At 44.4% G+C, this 24,331-nt stretch overlaps 1 protein-coding gene across 5 annotated transcripts; it reads right to left on the bottom strand.

The window, feature by feature from the left end:
* Positions 1 to 1,667: 1,667 nt before the first annotated feature.
* srpk3 (SRSF protein kinase 3) lies at positions 1,668 to 22,679 on the bottom strand. Of its 5 annotated transcripts, XM_035380630.1 has the most exons (18): positions 22,616 to 22,679; positions 21,947 to 22,055; positions 17,155 to 17,516; positions 17,004 to 17,079; positions 16,729 to 16,949; positions 15,840 to 15,948; positions 15,097 to 15,184; positions 13,239 to 13,326; positions 12,978 to 13,084; positions 12,249 to 12,414; positions 11,358 to 11,383; positions 8,032 to 8,269; positions 6,647 to 6,907; positions 5,585 to 5,682; positions 4,740 to 4,847; positions 3,930 to 3,999; positions 2,616 to 2,708; positions 1,668 to 2,406 (listed from the first exon to the last, which is right to left on the bottom strand). In XM_035380630.1, exons 1-18 carry the CDS (start codon positions 22,629 to 22,631, stop codon positions 2,222 to 2,224), a joined length of 2,421 nt encoding a protein of 806 aa, XP_035236521.1. In that variant the 5' UTR covers positions 22,632 to 22,679; the 3' UTR covers positions 1,668 to 2,221. The 5 variants fall into 5 exon arrangements, with proteins under 5 accessions (XP_035236521.1, XP_035236518.1, XP_035236520.1 ...); XM_035380627.1 differs by having other exon boundaries at positions 17,004 to 17,516; XM_035380629.1 differs by having other exon boundaries at positions 16,729 to 17,043; positions 17,152 to 17,516.
* Positions 22,680 to 24,331: the final 1,652 nt, after the last annotated feature.

Here is a 24,331-nt window from a genome sequence, read left to right as displayed (position 1 = left end):
TTTTGACTGTAAATTTCACACCCACAGTGAAATAAATGAGTTACAATGTGTTTTAAGTCATTCAAACAAAATACATAATTTGCATCAAATTTAAAACATTGGTCCTAGCATACCAGGCAGTCAAGGGATCAGCCCCAGCATACCTCCAGAAGATATTCAAACCCTACATGCCAGCCAGACCCCTCCATTCCACTACCTCAGGACGCCTGGCACCTCCCCCTCTTCGCACCTGCGCTTCCCGAACACGTCTCCTATCTGTTCTGGCCCCACAATGGTGGAATGACCTCCCCGTGGAGGTCAGAACAGCTGAGACACTGACCCACTTCAAGCAACGACTGAAGACTCACCTCTTCAGGCTGCACCTCTCCCCATCCCTCCATACCTACCTGTAATCTTTAAATTGACTGTAAGCTTAGGGTTGTAACTAGGTAGCTGTTTCGTAGGTGACTTAGTTAATGCACCTGTCTTAACTACTGCTTGTATTTTTGCATAGACTGCGTTGTTGCTGTTCTCGTTTGTGTTAGTGTTAATCAGTTTGACCTTCAGGGTCCAAGTTGAACTATGCGGTCGTTCCCTGCACTTGGACCGGTACTTCTCTCTAGGGTTTTCGACATACTTGTTCCTGGTTATGGTTATACACTTTGTTGTACGTCGCTCTGGATAAGAGCGTCTGCCAAATGCCTGTAATGTAATGTAATTATGCATTTGTGTAATTTTTTTTTTTACAAAGATGAGTAATCATCTTTATTCAAGTCATGCTGAAAAACAAAAAGGAACACAAAATAATGACATAAGGTCAGACTTAAATCTTAAGCAAAAGTAAAATTGTTGATAAAAATCCCCTGTGTCAAATATTTGTTTTGGATTCAAATACTTTATTGACCTTGTGTGGAGTATTGGAACCAATGAAATATGCAAACCCCACCTTCTGGTCTTATATTGGCAGGCTCGATTACACCAGGCAAGATCAATAGAGCACTGAAAAGTATTAATACCAAAGCAAATACGTATTTGACCCAGGTCTGGTAAAAATCACAGAGCAAAAAGAGAATTGCGAAAAGCACTGAGCACAGAGGACAGCGAGCAGCGGAAACGTTTGCTCCAGCTCTGTCTAGCGCTGCGCAAAAACGCTAAAAGCCTTAATTTGTCGTTTTTACAGTATTACCCATTTCTAAATTCCTTTTCAAATTTAACACTCCATGCACATTCAGCAACTGTTTTGATGTTCATTTTATTTTATTATTGATTTATTTTATATTTTTTAAAGTTAATTTTCATATATTCATTTAATCTCTTGGAACCTTTAGCTTTTGTCCATTAAGACTTTTTCTTTTGTCATCAGGGCTCCATTGAAAAAGAGACCCAGTGTCTCAATGTGATTTCCCTGTATAAATAAAGACTGAAGAAAAAATAAATAAATAAAATAAAATAATTTACTACATACAACAAGATTAAATTTTTAAAGAAACAGAAACTTGCCGGATTTAAGTTATGAAGTTGTAAAGATATCCAATTTCAGACATTTATCTACTGTTACAAATTTTAATATTTATACCTGTGTTGTAAATTTGTTTTAAAATGTACATGTTTTAAGAAAAAAAAAAGTTAAATATAAATCTAACCAATGAATCTCACAAAAAAGGTGAAAAAACGACAAAACCTCCAGGTCAGGTTTCAAAAAATTTATTCATAAGAACACGGGATAAGTTGTTAATTCATTTAGTGGACTTTCATACATTGCATGTTCAAAAAAAACAAACATTCCTCTGACAAACTTGCGACGTATAAAAAAACGGTGAAGACAGCTTTTTGTTTTCTCTCACAGTAAATCTTTTTTTCTTTTTTTTTCTTTTGACACACACAAGGCACTATTTTTTTTAAATATGTGACAAGGGACACAACAACAACAACAAGGTGACAGATAACATTTCATTGGAAAACTCAAAAATTTCCAAATTGCTACCAACTTACATAAAATGTAAAGCTATTTCAGTTTTTTTTTTTTTTGTTTAAATAAAAGTCCCATCGATTGAGGTAAGGGCTCAACGAAGAATTTTAAAACCGCCACTTCCCTACAACCCCCGACTCAAACAGAGATCGAAAATGCCGGCCTGTGTAACAGCAGGTAAGTGGAGTCTCATCCCTCTGGACTGACCTGGCGGTTTCGACGGGACAGGTGCCCGCCAAACCGCGCGTAACCGTAGCAACCGTCGCCGCGCGGTTACGAGCTGAGCCAGGGGTGCTGGAGGCACTGGGCGGCGGTGGCCCTCTTGGCCGGGACGTGCTCCAGCATGGTGAGCAGGAAGTCGCTGAACTGGGCCGCCTGGTCCAGCGGCCACTCGTACTTCTCCAGCAGCACCTCGAACAGGCCCCACGGCTTCAGGTTGGAGATGTGCCGCAGCTCGCCTGCAGGGAAATATATAAAACATACATATATGCGCACTGTATGCAAGTGGTTTTGTCTTGTCTATATAATCAAACAAACACACTAGTTAAATACAACACTAGTTAAATACAACAAAATAGAGTAAAATACAACAGAACAATGTTTACTGACAGTGAAATAAATATATATACATATATATATATATATATAAATGCTTTTTTTTCTTTACCTCTACGATTGAAGTACTCGCGGGAGTACCTCCCGGAAAGTGCGAAGTGGGGGGGGACGGCCCCCAGCAGCTCGATTATGTGGGCGATGTGATCTGGCAGCACGCAGAGGAGAGAGGACGGACAGACACACACACACACACACGCACGCAGGCATGCACACACACACACGCACACACACACAGGAGAAAGATTTACACAGCAGCAAAAAAATCTGAGAGGTGACAAAACTCACGACCACGTGACAGTTATGCCCACTGCCCCACCGGCATCAATTTACAACCAGAGTTTACAGTGCAGATGCTGTTATCCAGAGCAACTCATAAAGGTAGTGCAGCATCAGGACTGCACATTCAACACTGACAGGGTCAATGATTAACCTCTAAAGGCCATGGAAACCATAAGTGCACTGACAGTAAGGAGTAGACTACAGAACATAAATAGGTATATGCACTTATTACAAAGCAAAAGGCAAAGTCTGCATCTGTATCAATCATTAAATGTTATGTTTTTACATGAGCAGGAGATGTGTAATGCCTAGCTGTAACTGTGTCAGATGGCACCACCCCATTCTAAGTTAATGGGGGGAGGGGAGGACAGGTATATTAGCCAGACTATCTAAAAAACGGTGTGGGAGGAGAGTGGGGGGGGGGGGGGCAGGAGACTGGGGGTAATGTGACTTTGGGAAGAGGGCCACAGAATGTTTAATGAGTGCCGTGAGTTGGGTCTGGCATTAGCATCTCATTAGGAAGGTGAAAGGTCCCCCAGCAGCACTCCCGGTACCAGGGATAATGGCCCGCGTCTCCTCATTAACAGGAGAAATGTGCCCCCAAGCGGCCCACCAGCACCACTACCCAGAGCATCCAGGCTTCGCTCCGACGGCCCCCTGTCCAAATACCGGCCACTCTGGATTACTGACAGCGTCCGCTAACTGTCCGCTAGCTGTTTACCGCCCTCCCTGAGAAACGCTGACTCACTACAGTACGGAGACGGACCCTGCTGCTCGCTGTTTTCCCAGCCGATTACTCTCCCGCACTGACAGTCTGAGAGATTCGGTGGTCCAGCGCAAGAGCAGATAATTGCCCACATTCAACATCTTCAAACCCGGAGAGCTGGACGACCGCTCTGTGCTCTCAGACCTGAGCGATTTCACAAAATGCACTTTAAAGATAATTAGCAGAACATGTAACCACGTTCACCGAAGTAAACTTTAAAGAGTAATGAACACGCGAAAGGCGCAAGTGTCTAGGTATCGAGGAAAATCGCTTACTAATATATACGCTTGCGAACAAGAGGACGATGATGAGTAAACTGACCTTCATCTCGAGTGTAGTCTTCCCCTGAATGCGGCTCGAACAGATAGTCCCCGGTGGCCAGCTCGAACGCCTGCAATAGCAGCACACGTTCCCCGCTTCAACGCTCAGCATTGTCAGAGTTCACACAAGACATCTGAACAAAATAAAACATCTGAAATTCATGCAATCAATCTTAATGTTGCCATTACACACGGTTACTCCAAACGGATAACGAATGTATAGGTTCAGTGTGCAGTATGTTTGTTGTTGCTACCCTGGCTGTACATAAATACCATAAAGCTGTTTTTATATAACCGAGCGACTAGGGGGATAGCGTGTATTTTTACACATTAAGACCGAGATAACAGGTCACATATAATTTGAGACAGACACACAGGTACAGGCAGGACCCTATGATTCACACAGAGTAGTGCTCCAAATAACAAACAAAAGACTAACAATGGCTATAGCTGCTTGCCCTCACCACTGTCTAGTCAGGCACTGTACAGTGCCCTACATAATGTTTCGGACAAAGCCTTAAAAGTGCAGCCCCTCAGCTTTTTATTAAAATGGTATGTTTTAAAAATACATTTTGTTTTCAGTAGAAATGACAGCACTTATATATAACAACATAGAAAAGGTCATTCCCATTTCACCAGACAGCCCACAAGGTTGTTTTTGCCTTCGTTTCTGAAAGGCTGGTGCCTTTGTGTCATTTCCCTTAGCAGCCCCCACCGTGTTAACTGGACTGTGACGGAAGTTTCCAGAAATCGTCGGTTGAGACGCCCCCCCCCCCCCCCCCCCCCCCCCCCCCCCGGTAGGTGTGCTCACCATGCAGGCCGTGCTCCAGATGTCCGCGGGGGGGCCGTACTCCGCCCCGATCAGGACCTCCAGGGCCCGGTACTGCCGGGTCTGGATGTCCTCCGTAAAGTGCTTGTGCTGAGGAAGAGGATGAGGAGGAAGAGGAGGAGGCCTCGAATTAACGCTGGGCCATTAAACAGTTACCATGGTTACCCGCTGTGTTTTTCTCCACCCCAATACATATTTCACGTGGCCTCTGAGCTCTGGCTGTTTGCTACCGCAACAGGTATTATTAAAGAGGGAAAAAAGAAAACGAAAAGAAAGGCAATACTCCACACAGTGGCGATGACAGTTATTGCGCTCAAAAAAACTACTGGATAATTATTTTTACAGTATACCGCCCAGCCCTACCTCAAATTATTACCGTTTACATAATAATTTACATTTTAGTCATTTAGAGGATTCATTTCTCCACTTACACAGGTTACATTTCTTATATAGACATTTGTACAATTGGATTATTTAGTGAAGCAAGGCTTCAGTCCCCTGTTCAGTGGCAGTAATTTAAGGGGACAGTTCACCCAAGATTAAAATTAAGGTGTTACCACAATCTATCCATCCAGAAAGTTTCACTGAGATTTGTGGTGCTCGATAAATAAATGAAAATGTTTGTGCATTGAGCACCACAAAAATATGTGTCCACTGAGGTCTGTATTATCAGAGTCAGCTGCAGCGGATATCTAGAGAACTAGAAGTCAAATCTCAGAGAAACTATCTGGATGGACAGATTAACAGAAATTAAACACGGCTTAATTTAATTTCTGGGTGAACCAGCCCTTTAAAAGAAAAAAGGGCTAGGTCAGGTGATCACTCACCACCCAGCAGGCATTGCCCAGGTCCGCGATCTTCACACGGATTTTATCAGCGTTCTGGGGCTCCAGGGGGTTCACCAGGAAATCCGCCGCGCCGAACACTGAGGGGGGGGGGGGGGGGGGCAGGGACAGGGATGGGGGGGCACACACAAGTTCAGTTAAGGGCCGGCTTTCGGCTCATAGGACAGGGGAGAAGACTAATACACAGCTAAACTGTATCTGCAAATTTAATTCACAGAAAAAAAACTATATGCAAAACAGGAGGAGAAAGAAAGCCTTAAGCAAATACCAAAAAATTAGCTTAAGTATTTTAGTCTCACATTTAGACTCTAGTTTCTATTTAAATATTATTTCTATTACTTTTTTGCGAAATAATACAAAAGAAATTGCTAATGAGGGAGAACAGTTTTAGCCATTTCAAGATTTGCCAATGGGGGAAAAATAATTTCACTTGTCAAGCAAAAAGTTACTTAAAGCAAGCTACTATTTTCCACTTAAGAGAAAAAAAAGAATTTAGTCTCATTACAAGACTAAAACACTTCTTAAGACAGACTTTTTTTGCAGTGCAGACTGAGAGCAGCAGAGAGCACATGCACTCACACACACACACACACACACACACACACAGACAGACACACACTCTCAAACACACACATGCACATAAACACAGTCACACACACTCTCTCTCTCTCACACACACACTCTCAAACACACACTCACACACACAGACAGACACACACACACACACACTCACACTCTCAAACACACACATGCACATAAACACAGTCAGACACACTCTCTCTCTCTCACACACACACACACACACACACTCTCAAACACACACACGCACACAAACAGTCACACACACTCTCTCAAACACACACACACACACACATACACATACACACTCTCAAACACACACACACGCACACAAACACAGTCTCACACTCTCACACACACATACACAAACCCATCCAGACACACACAGTCTCTCTCACACTCTCACACACACACACACACACACACACACAGAGCAGAGAGCGAGGTGCAGGGGGGGACACTCACTGTGCGGGGAGAGCAGCGAGCTGCCCCGCCCGGTGGAGTACCCCGACAGCGTGGACAGCGTGGACTCGGAGGTGTGTGATATCAGGGACCCGGACAGGCCCGACAGACCCGACAGGCCCGAGCCGGGGCTGGAGAAACGCAGCAGCCCGTTACAGCCCTCCTCCGTCCAGGAGGAGCCCGACTCCGGGCTGGCCGGGCCCAGGGCTGAGGCCGAGCCGTTGGGATGGCCGTTACCGTTAACAACCGAGTGCCCGGGGGACGCTGTGGAGAAGAACATTACAGAGAGTCCATTACACTGGGCAGGAGAGAGTCCATCACACTGGGGAGGACAGTGTCCAACACACTGGACAGCACAGAGTCCATCACACTGAACAGGACAGAGTCCATCACACTGGACAGGACAGAGTCCATCACACTGGACAGGACAGTGTCCATCACACTGGACAGGACAGTGTCCATCACACTGGACAGGACAGAGTCCATCACACTGGACAGGACAGAGTCCATCACACTGGACAGCACAGAGTCCATCACACTGAACAGGACAGAGTCCATCACACTGGACTGGACAGTGTCCATCACACTGGACAGGACAGAGTCCATCACACTGGACAGCACAGAGTCCATCACACTGAACAGGACAGAGTCCATCACACTGGACTGGACAGAGTCCATCACACTGGACAGGACAGAGTCCACCACACTGGACTGGACAGAGTCCATCACACTGGACTGGACAGTAAAGACCCGGGACGGGCTTTATGTATTTATTTTTACTATTTTTTACATGTGTTGCACACTGAATAAGGCGGCAAAACGTTTGTGCTTTTCCTGCTTCATACATCGATGTAATAAATGATCAGATTGAGTTTTCTAAAGAGCGTGTTTTTCTGTTGAGTTGAGAACGTTTCATTCTCCATTATTCTTGAGTAAATATAAATAAATAAATAAATAACTAAGCAAACTTAGTTAAGTGCTATATTTATGCAGCACTTATTATACAACAAGCAGCAGCCCAAAGTGCTTCACAGAGGCAAAAAAAAGAAAGGGTGTAATAACCCAGGACAGAATTGGTAACTGCTACTTAACAATTACATTTCGGGCCGTTAGCTGACGCTCTCATCCAGAGTGACTTGCAATTAGCGCACAGAGAACAGGCGCGGGCTCGTAAATCACCAGCGTCCCGAGCAGCTGGTAATGAGAGGGCACTGGACGGGCCATAACGCACTGGTGATAATCCCTCGCCAGCAGAATTAACATGTGGGTGGAAGGGAAGGTAGAGAGGGGTTATTTGGGGGTGTAGGGAAGTGTAGCATAGACAGGAGAAGATGAGTAAGAGGGGGAATGGGACTCAGTGGATTTGAGGGGGGGCAGGGGGGACTTACAGTGCGCGTGCCTGTTGAGGTCCCCCCCCTCGTCCAGCAGCAGGCTCTGCCTCCGGGTGGGGCGTGCGGGCCCCGGGGGGGCAGAGGAGGAGCAGAGGGGGCTGATGAGATCGGGGGCGGGCGTCCCGTCCACGCCCTCCATCTTCTGCAGGTCCTGCAGCCTCTCCTGCAGCAGCGTCTGCTGCCTCTTCTCCTTCCTCTTCAGCTTCTTCTTCTTGTTCTTGGACACTTTTCCTGTCTGAACACAGCGAGGGGGGGGGGGGAGGGGCAGGGTTAGGGGACCCCAGGCTTCTGAGGACCCGTCAGGTCTCAACAGTAAACAGAAATTGGGGGGGGGGGATGTTGGTTAACAAGATTAGTGAGGCCAAACAAAGGCAACATTAGTACTGGTGCAGTGATTGCACACTGGCTCGTGATTTCATTTTGCCTTAAAAAAGGACCCTTTCGTCAACCACAAAATAAAAAATACAAACCCAACGGAATCTAGACACAGGAGTGAATCTTCCACACACAAAGGCACTGTGCTTCTTATATTCCAAAAGCCACTCGTTTACTTCCGTGAACCACAGCTTAACTGCAATAAGCTTAATAACAAATCTACAGGTAGTTGCCTGAAAGACGGAAAAACAAAAGACAGACATCACCGGAGAGCAGTCCCCAATGGGCATGATAGCGTCACCTGACACCGTAAGACCACGCCTTCCCTCTGCTGCTATTCTGGGCTATGGTTAAAGGGCCAGGAAACTGCAGAAGGGCAGTAAAACAGCACCCTCCCCCCAATCTGACGGGGGGGGGGGGGGGGGGTCTCCAAGCTTCTCCGAGCTGACCCGCTGAACTCACACGGCCGTGAGCCGTCTCAGACAGCGAGCCGTGATTGACAGCAGCGGGACCCGAGGACTTCCGCACGCATACAGTATTCCCAAAGCATTCCGGCAGAATTCCGGTACAGTAGAGGCCTGGAGCCGACGTATTTATAACAGCCCAGGACCTCAGCACACGTTGCCCCTCAAACGGGGTCCGACATGGCTGTTCCTAGAAGGGACACGTGACTTGACCCTGTAAGGTAGGTGCAAGAGCACAAACGGTGCAAGATCAGGAATACTGTGCGATTAGAATGTCGTTAACTGAACATTCTAATGCTGATGTCACTGCCACTGCTGGTAACTGAGAGCAGTGGAGTTCTAGAACACTGGCTTAGAATTAAACCATGAAATTCAATCGAATATGTTGATTCTCCATTTCTACGTGGACAGTTCTTAGTTAAGCACCTTGTTTTCCAGATTTTCCCTGCTCATTAAGACAGATGATCACTGATTGAACATGGAAAACCAGAGATGGAACAGTGGACAGGACTAGACAGGACTTAAAAAATACTGAGGCAGACAGAAGCATTATGCAGCAGAGCACCTCTGTTTCTAAGCACAGTAGCTATAAGTCAGAAACGTCTTCATCGTTTCTTCCAATGGGCAGACTGGTTTGGGTCACGGGCTGCATAACTAGGGGTCAACTCACAGGAAATCGAGGAGCAACCGTTAAGGATTTCACCTTGCGACGTGACATTTACCAAGAGCACGTGTTTGACTAAATGTGTCATGGAACATAACCGGCTTTGAGCATTAGGTGATCATTTTACAACATTATGACTTATGCTTGGGAAGTCATGCTTGACAACTAACGGTCAATAACCAACTCCAAAGCTGCCACTTCCCCTAAGCCTGAAGCATCAACTCCAAAGCAGCTACTTCCTCCAACACTGAACCATGCTATTTCATCCAAGGCTAAAAACACAAATTAAACCTTGGAATTAGCTTGAATGGAGATACTCTCCATGTGAACTAAAACCCTAAACCATAAAAATAAGCCAGAATAATATAAAATATTTAGGATAAAATGCTAATAATTAAAAACACATTCCCAAATTTAAAAGCAGTGATTTATTTTGAGTTGGAGTTTAGTTTACCTGGGATTACTGTAAGTCTCAGAATCACACACACAAAAAAAACCATGTTATGGTGTGAAAAACATACAGAATGACGAGGCTACTTTAATAGCATGCATCACTCTGGTTAGCAGTAGGAAGTCCCATGCAGAATGAGGAAGTGCACTATGAGGCTAGCAGACCTGGTTAAAATAAGCATTTGTTTTGGATTCAAATACTTTTCTACGCTTTACTGATCTTGTCTGGTGTATTGGAACCAATAAAATACTCTCAAAAAGAGCAAACCCTGCCTTCTGGTCATACTGGCAGGCTCAATTACACCAGGCAAGAGCAACAGAGCACAGAAAAGTATTTGAATCTGAAACAAATACGTATTTGACCCGGGTCTGGATGGTAGTTCATCTGTGAGCTGGCGCAACGTTCACACCCAGACATGCCACCTGTCTTACAGTGGCAGCTGCACTCGAGAAACTTAACAAAAACTTAACTTTATCAAGATAAATTTATATAAATAAATATGCATATTTATTTTGTTTATGGGGCAGCAGTGTATTTCAATGGTTAGAGAACTGGGCTTGTAACCAAAAGGCTGCAAGTCTGATTCCCAGGAAGATCACTGCCATTGGAACCTTTTAGGGAGTCACTTAAACTAAATTGCTTCAGTATATATCCAGCTGTATATAACAGACACTACGAATAAAAACGCCAAAGGAGACGATCTGGATAAGAGCGTCTGCTAAATGCAATTCAACGTCTTGACAATTCACTGAAACCAACAATTTGTTGGAGCAAGTCAGCCGAACACTCACAAAAGAAGACAAAGTGACTCTGACTGACTCTAATGTGCACCTCTCAGTACCTGTCTGGTTTTAAATTTAAAGCACTTGAAACTGTAAGTACAGGACAGGATTGTGCCAAGGAGGCAAAACCAGGCATCCTTCTACCATCAGAAACACACACTAATAGCTTTTACACTGAGTGGATTCTCAAAGCTTTTTTGTCGCCGTCAGAACCAGGAAGCCAGCTTAATGGCACCCACAAGCAAACAGAAACCTGTGCAAGTTGTTTTAAATTGTTTAAACTTGTGTTCCTTCCTATACTGGAAAACAACCTAAACAGAAGTGAATCATGATCAATGCCAAACACTCTCGACCTGTGGTCAATATTCCTAGACTACATACCACACGCAAACACACACTGAGATGCACGCGCACATGCACACGTGCACGCACGCACACACACATGCACACATACGCGAGCACACGCACACACGCACACATGCGTGAGCGCACACACATACACACACACACACACTCATACACACCACACACCACACACACAGGTTTCCCTTTTTTCCTTCATTTGATTTTTTGGGCTCTGCACATACCTGCTTCTCCTTTGGTGCGGTGCTAACTGCCATCAGAACAGAAAGGAAAAAGTAAAGACAGGAAACAGGAGCGGTTGTAAAATAAACAAATAAATAAATAAATAAATAAAAAGAGGGAAAAGGACACAGTTAGAAACCAAACAGAGACAGAGAAGAAATAAGGAGTACTTGAACTAATATCGGAGAGAGATACTGAAGACATTTGCTAGATCTCATGGTTTAATGTAAATTGGCTATTCACAATATCTGTGAAAGAAAGACATAGCAAAGCTAGCCTTTTATAGTGCTCAACAAGTTAGATTTCTGGCAATTTGTATTTCAATTAAATTTATTTGCACATAACTTTTTACACAGACACTCAAAAATGCTTTACAGTAGGAGTTCAAAAAAAAGGAGAAAACAATTTAACTACCTACTATAATCATAAGACTGGCCTCAATTCAATCAACATTTGCCCCCAAATTTTACTGTTGAATAATTAAAATGTTTCTTTTATCCTCACAAAGTGATTTAATCCAAACCTGAGCTTGTCAAATCACACAACACAACAGCCCTGCATCTACCCCTGCAAGTCCCACAGCAAATACAATGAGATGTAGGTCTTCAAGTGCCTATAGACCACCGAAGTGTGACACAAATTTTGCGTAATCAGCTGCTTTAGCTGATCAATTCACTGCCGAGTTACACCAAAAAAACCCAACAGGCTCCACAGCCCACCGGGACCAGGAATGAGGGTCAGTGACGTACATGTTCTACCACCGCAGCTGAAGGAGAACATGCACGGCTCCTTCGGTTCCCTCACTTGCTTTAGCACTGTGGTGTGTATCACCATCATGTCACAGATCAGGATCATTAAGTGATGAATGATGGACAGGCATTCGCGGTACTTGCCGGAGGACCCGGAAGGGGGCGGAGCTCCCGCCTGCTGCCAGACGGTCGCCTCGGCAGCCAGCCGTCTGACGTACACCTCGGTCACGTCCAGCAGGATGTTCTCCGGCTTGATGTCCGTGTGGATGATCTTGCACTTGGTGTGCAGGTAGTCCAGGCCCTGCAAGACCTGGGAGGGGGAACAGGGGAGAGGAGCTGCTTGGATGCCATTTTCCTTTTTGGTTTCTAATGGACTTTGTTTTCTGTTCAACCCTCAGTGTGCCCCCCCCAAAGCCCCCCCCCCCCCCCCGTTAACACTGCAGTGAGGAAAAGGGAAGACAGAAGCACATGGGAAGGGAGGGGTGGACGTGGACACAGCACTTCATGCGCTGTATTCCACTGACATGAACAGTATTCCACTTAAGCTATACTGAAGCTGCCCTGTTGTGTGACACTGTAAGCCAGAGCTGCCCAGTCCTGTTCCTGGAGATATACTGTCCTGTAGGTTTTCACTCCAACCTTAACTTGCCACACCTGATTCTACTAATCAGCAGCTCAATGAGATCTCTAGGTTTTGAATGAGGTGTGGCTTTGTCAGGGTTGGAGTGAAAACCTACAGGACAGTAGATCTCCAGGAACAGGATTGGGAAACAGCCATGCAGTAGGCCACATGCTGTACAGTATTAAAGGTATTAAGGTCTCTGGTCCATGCAGAGTGTTGGGAAGACAGCTGTTTGCTGTGCAGTGGCGCACCTGCCGGATGATGGTCTTCACGCAGATCAGGGGCAGGCCCATGTAGTTGGACTTGATGATCCACTTGAGCAGCTGGTGGCCGAGCACCTCCAGCACCATGCACACGTCTGACAGGCGGGTCCAGGGTCAAGGGAAGCTACGTTCAAACACGGTAACCATGGGAACGGAACAAGGGAGGGGGGGGAGTGGCTACAGACGCCCCCCGCAGGTGCGCAGAGGGAGGGAAATGGGCGGTGTACAGGTGAACTCTGGGAAGGATACGCACTCCATTGACCCCTGATATCTTGAAGTCGTCGATGAGCTGCACGATGGTTTCTCGATGAGGGTCATTGGGATCACTGTCTCGAACCTGAGAGCGCATCAGGGTAAACAAAAAAAAGTTCATTAACTGCCGAAAATAAGAAAAATAAATTCACTTTTTTAAGGTCACCCTGGAGACCTTAAAAGTGCTTGGCTGGAAACCTCAATTTATGGTTTAGTCAGTTGTTTTTATGGACAAAGATCACTGAACAAAACCAAAACATTAAATCATTTTTTAAAAAGTATTTTAATATCATTATTCTCTCAATTTGGTACGATCCCTGTTCTGCAAGGCCATCTGTTACCTGGCTTGACAGAATGGGAATGGTCTCATGACTGTTACAACTAATCACCAGACACAGCCACTAATAATAGCCACATGTCCTACCCTACCTGGTTACATCTGCACTGCTTATTAACCCTTTGAAGAGTAGGTTGTAGGACTGTGTTCTGTTTTTTCTTCAAAATTCTAAGTCAGCGTTCCAGAACTCCATTATATTCAGTTATCAGTAGTGATTGTGACATCAGCATTAGAATGTTCAGCGAAGGACATTCTAATCACATAATTTGTGATCTCAGTCCTTAAAGGGTTAAAGGTACTTCTAATCCAGCTGCCAACACAACCGTGGGCAGGACTGCTATTAATGGTCCTAAGAATGCCTCTCCTGTATCAGTGAAAATGTGTTTTCAAAAAAACCCCAGACAGACTCAGCTGTGACAACATGAGCCCCTGATTCACAGCGGAGCACCAGGCACCAATCCATCTGCATCCAATACAGCTAATCGGGAGGATCTTTAAGTACAGTAAGCACGCACACGACTCCAGCTGTATAAGGTCAACTGACAAATGTGTAAAATTAATCTGAGCTTTTTTCAAAAGAGTAAATGCGTTGGATTTATGTAACTGACAGAATAGGAAGCAGTCACTTTTGCCCTGTTTAGAGTGCTGTATTGCTTTATCCAAAAGGACATAATTCAATCTCAGCGAATATAAAGCAACATGAATGTGAAAGCTGCTCTCACTGAATGATCCCTTCCAAAAAAAGACACCAAGAGCAGCAGATCAACAGAAACAGGGGCCGTTAATCGTCCATTTTCTAGATCTGTTTTTATTTGTTTCTGTCACATGCCATCTTTTCACAATTTTATATTTGGATGTTTATTTATTTTACAATGGTAGTCTTCAAGCATATTTTACTTTCCCTCTCTCATTATTAATTTATTGTTATTGCTATAATTATAGTAGGACCAGGCTATGTAGGAGTCATACAAAAACTGAGTTGCTCCCACATATTGAACTGAAATCATGGTTTATGGATGTATCTGCACGTAAGGGGGTCAGGAACTGTGCCTTGCAGATTCTGTGGAATGTACTTATATTGCTGGGTTTTAATTGTGTTTTTTCTGTTGTTGTTTTGAGCTCACCAAATCGGATTTCCATGCAATGGTTGCCATGGCAATAAAGTAGTGTTTCTTAAAACTATGGGCCAGGATCCAAAATGGGTCATTAAAGTGTGTGAGATAGGTCCCAGAATGAGTCTGTAGTCCACTAGGCTATGCTAGTATGCATATTTGATGGGTCCCAGAAAGGCATTACATTTCTAATTTGGGTCCCAGCACTAAAAAGTATTTCTATTTTCGGTCCCGATATTTAAAAGAACATAGTATTCACGTGATAGGCCGGCAGATCTGGCCAAGGGAAGAATCTGACTGTAGGCCAGCGGCAGATCCTGGTCTATAGGTGCAGCAGCTCATTTGCATGGAGGCACATGATAAGCTGATGTTGATAAGCGTGTTGGGGGACGGAGGAATAACTCACACATCTGAGCAGCTTGATCTCATCCAGAGCTGTTTCAGTGTAGTGCTGAGCGCTCTTCACCACCTTCAGAGCCACAAACCTCTTCCTCCTGCAGACACGCACACACGCACACACAGACACACACACGCATGTGCGCATGTACACACACACACGCACACAGACACAGACACACAGACATGCACATACACACACGCATGCACACACACACACGCACGTACACACACGCGTGAGCACACACACACACAGACACACACACACACACACACACGCAAATTTGAGGTCTGCAGAGCACAACGAACGTCCTTGAGGCTTCATTTGGATTCAGCCAGTTTTCTGGCACCTTATTCCACCTTTAATTCCCCAAAACACCTCACATTACATCATGGGCGTTTAGCAAATGCTCTTATCTAGAACAACTTACACTAACTACTGTAGCACTTAAAAAAAATGTTTTAAAAATCATTTTTTTATTTTTTATTTTTGCACTCAGTATAAACATATACAGCTTGATATATACTGAAGCAATGCAGATTAAGAGCCCTGCTCGAGGGTACAACAGCAGTGTCCTACCTGGGAATCGAACCTGCAACATTTAGGTTACAAGGCTAAGCCATTATACAACACCGCCACCCTAACCTAATCCAATCGGAAAATTACTGCAAGTAAAGCTCAGCCACTGCAAACCCGCGTGAAAACAGTAAAAGACGCTTGATAAAGACTCTGCTCCGGGGAGCAGTACTCACTGCAAGTCCCAGCACAGCCACACCGTGGAGAAGTGGCCCCACCCCAGCTTCCGCACCACATGGTACCGGCCGTTAAACAGGTCCCCGATCTTCACTGGGTAGTACCCGCCTCAAGGACAAAAAAACAGCACACGCCATCGTGGAGACACCATTTTCAAAACCCTCCTGTTCATTATCCAGCCTAAACAGAACTTAATTAGCCCCCAGAACATCCATTAGCAAACCCATGGAGATGCTGTTCCTTCAGAACACATTCAAAAATGAGCGCAAAATTAATACCGCAAAATGAGTCACTGTGATGAGAATTTCAAAGCCATAATTTCAGCTAATCAAATGCATGATTGTAATGGTAATGGAATAATCTTGTTCGTTTAAAATTTGCATTTCAAATATTTGATTTTAGATTTATCTTAGCTGGCGAGGAGGCGCTGTCCGTATTCATAATGAAATGTCGAACAAACAAATTAATTTAATAAAATAAGCCATTAGCTCATATCATTAGAATGTGTACTTATCTCAGACAATGCATTAGCGGGCATTATTACATTGTGTACTTGTTTACGAGATGCACTTATTCAGGGTGACTTCGCTGATGTAATATAGCTACCTTGCTCAAAGGCAAAACAACGTAGCCCAACAGTAACCCAAATAATAAAGGAAATCTTTACTCCCCTCTATCAATCTGTAAGACAACAGGCAGGCATTAAATACCTGTGAACTGATTCCTATTCATGACAAACACACATTTCGCTAATCAAATGCATTGTAGGGAAACTACTTTGCACTGCGTTTCCTGAATCCGGCCAGAACCACAGGTTAAATTTAATGACCAAACAGGGGACTGGCGTTGCTGGTTGCTGGAGAGCGGGGGGGGTCGGGGATTAGGTACCTCTGCAATAATCGGACGGGTCTTCCTGCTCTTCATCATCCGATCCGAGGAGTTCGGGTGGGGGCGGGGTGAAGTCGGGAGGGGGCGGGCTGAGGGGCTGCGAGGGGGGTGTCTGGGATGGTAGGACGAGCGCAGCGGGTGGTGAACTGAACTGCGCGGGTGGTGTAACCAATGGAGGGGCAACAGAACTGGGTGGTGTAACCAATGGAGGGGCAACAGAACTGGGCGGTGCACTGAACTGTGTGGGTGGTGTAACCGATGGAGGGGCAACAGAACTGGGTGGTGTAACCAATGGAGGGGTAACAGAACTGGGTGGTGTAACCAATGGAGGGGCAACAGAACTGGGTGGTGCACTGAACTGTGTGGGTGGTGTAACCAATGGAGGGGCAACAGAACTGGGCGGTGCACTGAACTGTGTGGGTGGTGTAACCAATGGAGGGGCAACAGAACTGGGCGGTGTAACCAATGGAGAGGCAATAGCAGTGGGTGGTGTGCTTAACTGCGTGGGCGGTGTAACCAACGGTGGGGCAACAGAATTGGGTGGTGTTCCAGAGGATGGTGGATGGCAAGGGGCAGCAATGGCGGGACGGGGCTGGGGTATGGGTATGGACGGGGTCGGGGGGCCAGGGTGCTGGAGATTCGGAGGGCTCTGAGAGAGGTGGAGCGGGGGAGCGGGCGGAGATTCGGGGGGAGATTCAGGCGGAGATTTCGGGGGAGATTTCGGCGGAGAGGCGGATCTATGGACTGTGAGGATGTGACACAGGTCGGCAGAGCTGGGATTCTCGGGCCTGGCAAAACAAAGGAAAACAGGAAGTTTAATTTCACGGCAAAAAGTGGTAACAGTATCACAGTTTAGTTTGTTTATTTGCACAATTTAAAAACAGGGAAAGGCCATAAGCAGAACAGTAAGCAGGATAAAGCACAGCGAGAGCAGAAAACCCTGAGGGGCCTATTCAATCCCTCCACATAAACAGAACAAAAACACACTGTTCACAATATTACACAAAAACAAAAAATGTGTTTAAGGGGAACAAAAACACAGTCACAAGACAAAATATACTCTCCAGTTATATAAACTGGTTCACACCTTCACTTCATTTTGAACTGTGATGTATGAAACAAAAACAAAAGAAACCACATTTGGTCATTGGCAGCACCGTCCCCCCCCCCCCCCACACCTTTCCCAATTTTCCCAATTTACCCAAACCAAAAGAAAAAATGTGTTTTCACCAGCGGCCCATGAGGGCAAACAACTGCACGCAGTTCGTAAATTACACAAAATGAGAAACAAAGTCGTATCGCGCACCACGCACCGGCTGCAAACGGTGACACATCTATTTGCTTGTTTTGTATGACAGCACACTTCCCGTAGTGTCGAGGTGAGGTGTTAACATGCAGACTGACATCATCAGGCTGTGCAGATCTGTGGAAGTTCAAGTGACTGTGGCATTGTGGGTAAATTTAACCTTCCTGAGACTTCAGTAAAACAGGAGGAGGAAAAAAAGGGGGGGGGGGAAACGCCTGAGGAGAGCCGGGAGACAGAGAGAAATTAGAGAAAAAGAGAACGGGGCGTGAAAAGGAGGAGAGAAAAAGAGAAAAGAAAGTAAGCGGATTCCTCCCAGGAGGCCGTTTCCGAGCCCGCCGCGGCGTCACCGAATTCCCGCTAACCCTCCGCGCCTCGATTCCCGTCAAGCTAACCGTCACCGCGGCGCGTGCACGCGCGTTCAGAAACACAAGCCGCAAGCCTGACCTTCCTCAAACAAGACCAGGCTAAAACCTAGCATACGGCTGGACCTAACACACGTGATCCGGCCGACCAATGGTGTAACTTCATAACTCGGCCGACCGATGGTGTAACTTCATCACTCAGTCAGTCACTCAGTCACAGACATTCGCGTCTGTAGGGCAGGCCCCGCTGTTGCGGTCCAGCACAAAAAAACACTCCAGTCACACGACAGCCTAAGAGTCGGTCTTGGAGAATCCTCAGGCAAGGGAACTTTCTACAGTAACATGATTACCGCACAGTAGTAGAACCTCTGACCGTTGGGTCCTTTTCAGTACCGTCTGTGACCTATTAACTAATGACACCCACCCTTATAGCGGGGCGTCATGTTATTTTTAACTCTGAACCTTTTTTCCCCTTGTGCATCCAGACGCTGATGCAGGTCTGTCACCGAAACGCTTGTTTGCGTACTACAACTCCCAAGATTCCCTGCATCGATTTTAGACTTCCTATATGTGAACTGAGAACAGAATCAATCGGTTTTCTCAATCACACGGTGTATGTTTGTTCTTTATGTTCTGAATTTTGAGCATTTTGGAGTTAATAAACTAATATGTCTAAGGAAACCCCTTCTCTGGATTTCCACCATTTTTACACACCAGCATGCGGGTCTTTCTCATTACTCTAAAATGGCTTACTGTCATTTCTCAGTCTGAATTTCCAATAAGGCCTAAAATCGTGCAGAGGAACTATAACCCAGTCCGTAGCTATAACGTGGAATAAAACTCGCTATAGAATACACAAGGGCTTGCAGATGCAATTGACAGTGACTTACAAAGGGCAAGACCTTCAAACCTGAAAAGGGTAAAATAAATTGTTCTTGAGTCTACAGAGTACTGGTAGCAGATATAAATAACTAATGTGAGGCTAACTTCTTTGACATTCTTCAATTTCTAAAACACAAATCATGGCTAAATGATATTTTACGACAACCATCAAATGTTTTCCTGTTTTCATTTTACACAACATTTCAGACCACAACTTGTTGCTGAAAAAAAAATAATAATAAAAAAAAATTATAATAATAATAATTTAAATAAAGGTGCCCCGGTGGGGAAACGTAACGTTGCCATAGTAACCGGCGTTCCGAATCGCAGATTTAATGCGCGGCGCACCGTCTGCCGTGCGTCGTATTGTCTCTGCTCTTTAGCAGTCATTTCATGGTTCACCGCGGATTCGGCTACGGGAGAGAGAGGAGTTCACTTTGATCAGACGCCCCAGCCGACCGCTCCGGAAGCCGTGAAATGGAGAAATATTGAGTGCACTGCTGCCACGTGCTCTGGCAGATTTACCTTTCCCCCCACCCACCACCCCTAAAAAAGAATCCACATTCCACAAAAAAAATATTAACCTCGTTGATGCTAAAAATTATAATTAACAGTTTCAATTACATCCATAAAGCAATCAGGTAACAACGGGCAATGATCTTAACATAGGAAACATTAACAAATGCATTTAGGTTTAGTTTAGTGTGCTATGTGAATCCTGACAGGCATGCCCACACTGAGTTCCTTATGCCAATAAATATAAAAGGATCCAAAGAAGATACGAAAATGTTGTGGAAAAATGTTCTTGCTCCCTTAAATTATCGTTTGTCATCACTTACCACACATGCTCAAGGGCACCTATGCTTGTTTTATGATACATTAACTCACAGTGAATGCAGGAGAGGCTGTAGACTACTACAATGATACTATCACAGGTAGCTAGTCTAATGGAAGTTTTTTCTTGCCCCTAACCTTAGGCTTGCTTCTGTGAGGCTTTAGGCCAGGGTTGTCTGTGAAGCGTATTGTGACAATTGTTTGTGAAATGCGCTACAAAAATAAATCTTGATTTGATTTGGAATAATATTTATAAATTTAAACCTTCTGAAATTGTATTTATTATTTCTTTTTACATTAAAGTAGCCCCCACACAACACAGAGACTACTAGACCATCGATCTATGGTATGTCTTATCTGGCCTGCCTATTGGCCGTGACACTGCCAATCACAGATGCTGTGCTGCAGGGGTGGCCATTGCTGGTCCTGCAGAGCCATGGGATGTTCTGTGACTCTTCAAACCCACGCTAGGTGTGTTAGGTGAGTGCTGAGCAACACTGAACACCTGCATGTCCTTTAGCTCTTCAGGTGCAGGGCTGGCCACACCCCTGCTATACTACAACCCCCAAGATTCCCTGCATCAATGTTAGACTTCCTATATGTGAATTGGGAACAGAACCGATCAGTTTTCTTAATCACACAGTGTATGCAAAATGCATGCTAAACATCAAACACCCCCATATACATCTACTACACTTTCAATGTAAATAAAAGGTCATGGCTCAATTAAAAGGCTACCAGCTCTGCAACATGATTTCTGTCGGATTAAAAATGACACCCGTCTTCCGTGAAACTGTAATGTTCAAGCAGACTCTTTCAAGTGTATTTATCGTAATTATCATGGCGACATTTCACCACATGTGAATTCCTAAGGCAATCCACCGTATTTTCATGCCAATCCCAAGCAGAAAATGAGATTGCGTTCTCCAGTAAAGAGATATCACTGAAGTAGGTGAAATGGAATGTTTGGATATAACGAGTAAGGACTTGACCTTTCAAGCAGATTCAGATTCAAAGACAACACAGCACCTCAAAATACACCAATAAGAATTGTCACAGCCATACAGTTTACCACACAGCGGTTGGGGTACCATGAGTGAATCAGGTCAGTTGTCGTGGATGGACAATGGAATCACAGGGGCGTGTTCAGCATTACATATTACTATTGCTATGCGAGTATTGCTCCTGTAAAAAAACATTTAGAAAATGAGCATTTCTCCCCAACGGGTGGTACATATCTACATATCTATTCTTTAAAAAAAATAAACATTTTGTTTTGGGGGGGGGGGGGGGGGGGGGGGGGTGAACCCCGCAATTTCTCTGGAAGTCCCAGTTATAATGTGCAGATGTGTAGATCTATGTACTTATTGTGACATTGTTAAGGCAGCGGGAACAACATTCGTCAGTTGGAAGGCTTCTTAGATTAATTGTTGGTATCTTTTAGTGAAACCCAGTATGAAGTTTTTTTTTTTTTTACATGTTACTGAGAGCATACGTCAATATTTCTGTCCACCATGTCGGTCAAAGTATTTCTGGAATATGCGCTGTGCGTCGCGTGTTAAATGTCAGTAACGTTTTCTTCATATTTACATGCGTGCCAGCTCTGAATGTGTATACAGCGCGCATTGTCGAGTGTGCACGGGCCACGTTAAAATAGGAACAGAACGAGAGGCATGAGTCAATGTGCTTATCTGGAAGAGTGACTCGCCCGGCCGCCCCCTAGGTATTTTTAGCACACACACTGTTTTAGCAGACCGTTAACTCAGCCGCCGTTATTCGCAATCACAGCACCCCATATTAACTGTCGGGGAAAAGCACCAAGTTAGTCACTCACCTAATTTCCAAATTGGAGACGTCTCCGCTCGGTCCTTTGCGGTGTTTCTTAGTTTTCTTTTTATGCTTCTTGCCGTGTTTGCTGTGCGGGTTGCTGTTGCCGCTAGGAACTGATATAAATCACAGAAGCTACATGTGGTTACTGCAAACCAGCTAGATAGCTCCTCAAGATAGCTACCCACATGCAAAATTAGCCAGCCTCGTTAGCTAGCTAACACTATAGCTAGCATAGCATAGAGACACAGGGACATCTAACGTTAACGTTAGTCAGCAGCTGCATAGCCACTTAGCGTGCTAGCTATACGGGCATGAAATATAAAAAACATAATGTTGTCATACGCTAATACGCAGCTTTTATGACACGACTACAAGATTTCTTCATTGTCAGACAGCTATTAATACATGAACACAATTTACGCAGCAGTTAGATAGCTAACGGTAGATATCTAAAGAATGTCCTGGTCAAGTCGACCGGCTAACGTTAACTTAGCCAGCCAGCCGGGCAGCGTCAACTAGCTAGCTATGCTAAAAAAGACAGCAAGTCTTATGTGAGAAAGTATACTCTCTCGCAATATTATAACGGCCTCGTCTTGTTAGTCACTAACACTTTATGTTCTCTTATTAAATTTACGCAGAAAAAATATTTTTTTGTATGTTTTAAAACTCTCACCGTTCATCGATATCATCGGGGCAGCTGTCACCACGCACACTTGCTGTATCTAGTGACGCGCGTGCGCATTGGACAAATGAACGCTAGGTTGTGCGTTTAGATGTCAAGGCGGTTGGGTCCGCGGTTTTGTTGGCTATTCATGGCGAGACGCACAACAAAAACTTATTTTCTGCTAAAGGCATTTGTTTTTTCTAATCTGCACCTCACTATGATATAGTCAAAAAGTTTTTTTCAATTTCTGTTTAAGTTATGCCGCTGCATTATGAAAGAATGTAAATTAATACCGATTATACTGTCTGCACATTGCTGGATAATTTTATTCAAAATGTGGTTAATATGGAAAACCTCGTACTTATGTCGGTCTAGATTAAGCAACTTGTGCCGACCCCGTTACAAATTACGTTTTAGTCATTACTGAAAATAAAAGGAGCTTAATATGATGTCATTCACATGGTTAAAGATTTAGAGAGGAAATGGCTCATGTATCGCTGATGCAACCGAAGTAGCTTGTGTATCCACAATTACCAGTACTATCAGTAAAAATAGTAGTGTGGAGCAAAAATCCTCTGCCCAGCAGATTTTGCTCTTAAGGTAAGCCACTGTGGCCAGCATAAACATTAAAATAAACAAAGACAATTCAATGTTAAAATTATAACTTTATTCTTCCCCATATAAATCATTCAATTCATCCTTTTAACTTCCAAAATTTCAGTAAATGATACAGCAAGTAGTTCCATTCAACTGTATAGTAAGAACGGATTCTCTTCACGATATTTACAGGCACATATACACAATGGTTAGCAAACTATTCACAATACAAATAGAAAATAGTGTAAAACATTAGGCTGGGTCCAGTCCTCTTTTAGCTCCAGGGCCTTCTGAAAGCCATTCCTTATTGCTTCTCCTTCGGGACATAAAAAAAAAACAACTGTGGATTGTGCTCATAAATCCCCAGGCCAGATTCCCAAGTACTTCACCACTTTCGTGAAACGGAATGACGAAAAATGTTTCTTTCTGTTGCTTCTACTGAGGGCAGAGTTGACAGCCATTTTGAAATGATGAAAAGGAAACAGACTTGGAAAGAGTCTGACGGGGTCAGGGAAAAGTATGACAAACAGGAAGACAGGAGACTCAGTTTTGTTTGTGCTATCAGTCTCTTCAGTGTATCAAAAATGTCAGTTGTTACTAAAAGAATCTTTTTGTCTGCCAGTGGCAATTGTTTTACTGACATCGACAAGTGTATCCACGCAAAGACTAGACATTTATAAGCTTAGCACCCACACACCAACGCACGCACACTCATATACAAACATCCAATCAAGCAGTATACACAAATATTCAGCCAAGCACTGAACATATTAAATCACAAACATGCAAGGGGAAATTATACTAACCAAGAACACTACCAACGGCAAAACACAGACAGCTAAACACAAATAGGCGAACACAAGCATAAATAATAATCTAACATTCACAGCAGTGTAGAGTGGTGTTTTTGGCTCTTCGACTATACAGGTTGTAAAAGTTGGCAGGGGGTGTTGGGGAATACTGTGCTGTTGCCTCACAAGGCATGAGGAACAACCCAGATACCTCCAGTTAAATAAAAAATAAATATAGAAATAAATTAAAGAAACAAATGAACAGAAAGGCTACGTTTCGTGCAATATAGGACTCTGGTGGCACTGATTTAGATTTCTTATTTCTGTATGCACCACG

Source organism: Anguilla anguilla, chromosome 11 (genome assembly GCF_013347855.1).
Source record: "Anguilla anguilla isolate fAngAng1 chromosome 11, fAngAng1.pri, whole genome shotgun sequence".
Lineage (NCBI taxonomy): Eukaryota > Metazoa > Chordata > Actinopteri > Anguilliformes > Anguillidae > Anguilla > Anguilla anguilla.
Note: the sequence above shows the minus strand (reverse complement) of the source record. Positions and strands in the feature narration are given on the sequence as shown.